This window comes from Saccostrea cucullata, unplaced genomic scaffold (assembly GCF_032062105.1).
Source record: "Saccostrea cucullata isolate Sc308-1 unplaced genomic scaffold, CSIRO_AGI_Scuc_v1 ctg2549, whole genome shotgun sequence".
Classification (NCBI taxonomy): Eukaryota; Metazoa; Mollusca; class Bivalvia; order Ostreida; family Ostreidae; genus Saccostrea; species Saccostrea cuccullata.
This window is the reverse complement of record NW_026941058.1, coordinates 116,525-122,467: the sequence shown is the minus strand read 5'-3', so window position 1 is coordinate 122,467 and position 5,943 is coordinate 116,525. Positions and strand designations below refer to the sequence as shown.

The window sequence follows — 5,943 nt, the reverse complement described above, 5'->3', positions numbered from 1 at the left end:
AAGTATATTAAAAATTCGAAAAGATTTTTTGAGCAGCAAGCGTGACCATTCTGTATCCTTTGCATCCCCTTCCTTCTTTCATCTTTACTTGCACTTCTATTCCCTACCTTTCTTATCTCTCTGCACCCTTTTCTTCTTTTTTTTGCATTGTAGATTTGTTTGTTGTTCATCACGTGTATATAAATTTGTTTTTTCTTTGTTTGTGTTGGAGAGGACATTCTAAGTTGGAAAAACTTGTGTCTGATCCAATTGATTATATAAATAAAATATGTTTAAATTCAAATACACATTTTTTCTTCTTTTTCGTCTTTCAAATTCTTTCTAATAACGTAAAACATCTACAGATATTTATAAATTTTAATGATAAATGTTGTTGTAGGAAAATTCATACAAAGCAGCTTTTATCAATAAGAATAATGATTTTGACAAACAAGCTGTGAATATTGGTTATTCAGGTGATGAACTAGAAAATATTATTCGATCTGTACATTTATCAGAGGCAGAAATAAATGTAACACCAGTATCAGATTATGAAAATTGTCCACCAGTGATTATAAATGATACAATTCCATGTGTTGATTCAAATAGCTCTAGTGCTGAACACATCAGAAAAAGTATCTTTAACAAAACTACCTCAATTGCCAATGATGATATTGAATGGCATCAGTTAGCAACTGGTATTAGCAACACAGATTTTATACAATCTATCGAGTCTTTAACAAATGATCAGCAGAAAATATTTTTGTATGTGAAAAACCACTTTCAAAGAAGCAAATCTCAATTACAGATATTTATTACTGGTGGTGCAGGTGTCGGAAAGAGCTATTTAATTAAAACTCTTGTAGAATATACCAATACTATGCATGCCTTATATGCAGGAGTAAATCCTGTTGTTGTTTTGGCACCAACTGGTGTTGCAGCATGCAACATTAATGGTTATACAATTCATTCTGCATTAAAAATACCAGTTCAGCACTCAAAGAACTATGATTTTAAACAATTGTCTTCACAAGTGTTGTAGAAGCTCAGAAATACTTTTCAATATGTTCATACCATAGTCATAGATGAGATAAGTATGGTAAGTGCAGTAATGTTAGAACACATTCATTTACGATTGCAGGCAATCAGAAATAATGACCTGCCATTTGGTGGCTTTCATATGATTCTTGTGGGAGATCTCTTTCAGTTAAGACCACTCACCAGTACGTGGAAGTTTTGCTTTTTGTCATTCTATTTTGTGGAATGGATTTCTACCATTTGTACTGCAACAAAATGTTAGGCAAGCTGAAGATATCACATATATGAAACTGCTCAATAGAGTGAGGATTGGAAATATGAATGAAAATGACATTGCCTTATTAAAAACCCGTTTAGTTAGAGACCATTCAAATTTCTCATCCATTTTTCATATATTTCCTACTTGTAAGCAAGTTGAACATCATAACTCAAACGTCCAAAAGAACAACTGAGGAATTTGTTGTAAAAGCCCAGCATTTTTTCTCACAAAATGATTTAACACCTGACATTGAAGTTGATGATGCTAATTTAATCCCGATTGATGATCGTGATGCTGGTGGCTTATTATCTTCACTAACCTTGTCCGTTGGAACAAGAGTAATGTTAGTTAGAAACCTTTGTGTCAAGTTTGGATTAGTAAATGGAGCAAGAGGTTATATACATGCAATACACACAACTCCCTGTAATGATGAAATAATTGTCAAGTCCGTTGATGTTAAATTCAATAATTCAGAAAAACTACCAAAATCAGTTTGCAATTTTAATGGATCTGTAAGTATTGAAATGTATAGTCAAGAATTTTATAATGATGGATGATACATAATCAGAAAAACTTTTCCATTGATGCCTTGTTGGGCTGCAACTGTCCATAAAGTTCAAGGTTTAACATTAAATGAAGCAGTTAATTTATGTCTTGGTGATACTTTGTTTCAAAATGGTCAAGCATATGTTGCATTAAGGCGTGTAAACAGCTTGCAAGGTGTTTTCTTAACAGGATTATGCCTTGGTAAGATAAAACCAGATCAGCTAGTGTTGAACGAGTACCTAAATATGTTGGAAAAATTTAACTTACTCAAATAAATTTTTCATTTCTGCATTCCTAAGTTTTGCATATATATATATACTGAGTATAATTCTTGACCTTGCACTTATAGAATTTGATTGAAATTTTTTGCCCAAATTTTAAATTGATTGTGAGGCATGTATCTTCATTATATCATAACAGAAGTGCTTCTTAATTTTTATAAGGTATGTAACATTTTATTATGCATTTGGGTCACATATCCATTTTCAGGTTGTTTTTTTTTTATGTTGACAAACTTTGAATATTTTTTCCATAATTTCAGATTTCATCTCGTTAAATAGTCTACCACAGAATCCTGAGAAGGATGAATTCTGTAATGGCTTCTTCAAAGTTTGTGTACTTGACTGTGGGAAGCCCCAACCATACAAATCTACCAAAAGAGGAGAAGAAACAATGCTCCAGGTAACCTGTGCTGACATTACAAAATACGACAACTTTATTTTTTATGCTGTCGATCACTTTCCACTCGTAAAAAAAATGAAAGCATCATCATTAAGGATGTGATCAAAAAACCAAATGGGTACATTGTTTCAAATATTAAATACCGAATAAATGAGTAAATAGTTGGTGGCATAAAGGCCTTTTACATTAACAAAGTAAACCTGAAATTTAACTCTGTTTTAAATGCATCGTAAAAGACAATTTTTTTTTTTTTTTACATTTTAGTAACATTGCAGTGACGGTGAAGTCGGATGTTTTTGTCAGTAGTCCACTACAAGTCCCGCAAGAGTTGAGAGAAAATTATGAGAGAGAAACAAAAAGTGGGAAAATCTGGGATGTGAAAGATGCCGCAATATCACCTCAAAAAACAACAATCACAGTGTGTGGTCAAGTAGTTGCAGTAAGTACTTATTGATATAATTTTATATTGGGTTTTTAAAGAACATGTACTTTAAAGAATGTTTTCTTTATCAGACTCACATTTTCTTTTAATTTCACATTCTTATCTGCATTGATAATTTATTATTTGTACATATTACATGTATATCTTAATATTCTCAAAAACATAACATTTATTCATATACATGATAATTTTTTATCATGTTTATAAATTTTACTTTGCAATTTTTAGTGCAACAAGACCACAACAAAACGAATTCGAGAAACCCAGGAAGAAGTAAAATTTAAAAGAATCAAAATCAAAGATAACACCGGATCTATTAATGTTGCCCTGACATGGCTGAAACAGAAATTGCAAAAGGAAATTACGTTAAACTGTTGAACTTTTCTAGGATTTCCAAGTTCGATCATGTGCTGCAATCACAGAAGCCAGTTCTTGGCAGTAAGCCTACTGGATCGTCTATAGAGGTATAGTATTTTTAGAGTCTTTAAACCTCTCTGTTAAAATAATTTTATGTTAAAATTTGTCTGTATCGGTCTGTGATCTATCATTATTTATTAATATTTTCAGTTCATGCCAGACATTGATGATATCTCATCCACAGACGATTCTGAAGATGAAGACCTCAGTAAAGTCACCGGGCAGGTGCTAGGGGTCCAATCCCTGTATCTGTACAGGTAAAATGTTATATCAAACTACATATTGAGGAATTAAACATCTTTTCATAATAAAGACACTTATTAGTAAACTACAAGTCTACATCATTTATTTATATCATTTATAACACTGGAAAAATATATATCAAATAGAATCTTCCAATATTATTGATCATAAAAAGCATGCTTACTATAACTTTTTGTAAATTTTTCCAATTCTCCTTAGAAGTAAGTATTTCTCTTTCAATTTATTTCACAGCTGCTGTATAAACCCACCATGCTGCAAGAAAAAGCTGCAAAACAACATCTGCACAACTTGCAATATGCACTATACCGCAGCAAGTGCTGGTTCTGGGGCAGTACGTAAAATCCTCCTTCAAAGAAATGGCATGAACATGCAGACTTATACCATGTTCACAGAACTCATCCAGTCCCTCTTGTCTTGCATGAACTGTGATACTGCACTAGACAGCACAACCGTGTCAAGGATTGTAAATAAAATTCCATTTACAGTTTCTTACGTTGCTAATGGCAACAAACTTGCGCACATAAAATATATTTTATGATTTGTTGGAAAGAAAACATTTATCCTGTCTTTGAAGTTATGTACATTATTACAAGGATAACTGATAGAACAATAATTATTTTATGAACTTGCACTTCTCTTACAATAATTGTTCTCCAATTTTTGCCCAGTATGTTCAGTATTTCAAATGTTATCATGCGTAATTTTTATTATCTGTCACATGATTGTTAACAATCATGATTACTAGAATATGCTCAGAAATATTTTTTCTTTGAGTTTAACTTTTTTCTTTATTGTACAACTGATCCTAAACATTCATTAGGATTACATGCACTTTAACATTACTTGGACTGGTTTATAACTTTAAAAAATATTTCTGACTGGCTTTCTGTATAGTACTGATGATAAACAATCTTGATTTAAATATGTCTGTTGAGATTTCTTGGAATGTGGTTTTTTTCTTTGTTTTTTTTTTGTGCACAATTCTTTTAAGTAGATGCCCAATAATCAAGATTATGACTGTATGTCCTTGAGATTTCTTGGAATGTTTTGTTATGTTCCTTTTTGTGCACAATTTATGAAAGTATATGCTAGAGTACAACTGATAATCAAGATTATGACTGTATGTCCTTGAGATTTCTTGGAATGTTTTGTTATGTTCCTTTTTGTGCACAATTTATGGAAGTATTGCTAGCGTACAACTGATAATCAAGATTATGACTGTATCTCCTTGAGATTTCTTGGAATGTTTTGTTATGTTCCTTTTTGTGCACAATTTATGGAAGTATATGCTAGCGTACAACTGATAATCAAGATTATGACTGTATGTCCTTGAGATTTCTTAAAATGTTTTGTTATGTTCCTTTTTGTGCACAATTTATGGAAGTATATGCTAGTGTACAACTGATAATCAAGATTATGATTGTATGTAATTTGAAATTTCTTGGAATGTTTTGTTATTTTCCCTTTTTGTGCACATTTTTTTATTTAGATGCTCAACAACAATGATTTTATGTACTGGGCATTTTTTCAGCATGTGTCTTTTTGTTCAGTAATTTTGGCTTTGTGTTCACTTTTTAAAACTGCAATTGATTACACTCCTACAACTGAGTTTTAACAGTCATAATATTTCAACTTTAACATTTCTCAGAATGCATATTTCATTTTTCCTTATGCGCTTCTTGTCAGATACATGTGGACATTACATAATTTACAATTGTCCTGTTGGTGTGTGTATATAAGGTTTAAAACTGAATTATGTTCACATAATCAGTAGTATTTGCTTGTAGTTGTTTAAAATGTAGTTGTTAAAATATAGTTTAGTTTTCTTCCAGGTAGAGTTTGAAAATATGTAGTTGTTTAAATATAGTTTAGATGTATTCCAGGTAGTTGTTTAAGTATACATTTGCATTCCAGGTAGAGTTTGAAAATATGTAGTTGTTTAAATATAGTTTAGATGTATTCCAGGTAGTTGTTTAAGTATACATTTGCATTCCAGGTAGAGTTTTAAAATATGTAGTTGTTTAAATATAGTTTAGTTGTATTCCAGGTGGAGTTTAAAATATGTAAGTTTAGTTGTATTCCAGGTAGAGTTTTAAAATATGTAGTTGTTTAAATATACAATAATTGTATTCCAGATAGAATCATATTTTACTGCCGACAAAAGATATATCTCTTTTGATGCATAACATTTATATAGAGCTTGAATCATAACTTTATAACAATAGTTTGTACTTTATATACACAATGAGTGTGTGAAATATTTTTCATTTATTCACGAAAGGCTTTTTTTTATAATGTTTGTATAATTCCGATCTTA

General features: G+C 30.9%; 1 protein-coding gene across 1 annotated transcript; it reads left to right on the top strand.

Annotated features, from left to right (window-relative positions):
* The first annotated feature begins 2,001 nt into the window (after positions 1-2,001).
* On the top strand, positions 2,002-5,704 carry LOC134257031 (uncharacterized). Its single transcript, XM_062739687.1, has 5 exons — positions 2,002-2,621; positions 2,768-2,942; positions 3,174-3,409; positions 3,513-3,619; positions 3,858-5,704. The coding sequence occupies exons 3-5, from the start codon at positions 3,278-3,280 to the stop codon at positions 4,162-4,164; spliced, it is 546 nt and encodes a 181-aa protein (XP_062595671.1). The 5' UTR covers positions 2,002-2,621; positions 2,768-2,942; positions 3,174-3,277; the 3' UTR covers positions 4,165-5,704.
* Positions 5,705-5,943: the final 239 nt, after the last annotated feature.

Bases quoted from the DNA above. Each gene is read 5' to 3' on its own strand.
- LOC134257031 (XM_062739687.1), top strand. From the start codon at position 3,278: ATGGCTGAAACAGAAATTGCAAAAGGAAATTACGTTAAACTGTTGAAC. The intron at 3,410-3,512 runs GTATAGTATTTT...TAATATTTTCAG, and splicing joins CTACTGGATCGTCTATAGAG to TTCATGCCAGACATTGATGA. The intron at 3,620-3,857 runs GTAAAATGTTAT...TTTATTTCACAG, and splicing joins CAATCCCTGTATCTGTACAG to CTGCTGTATAAACCCACCAT.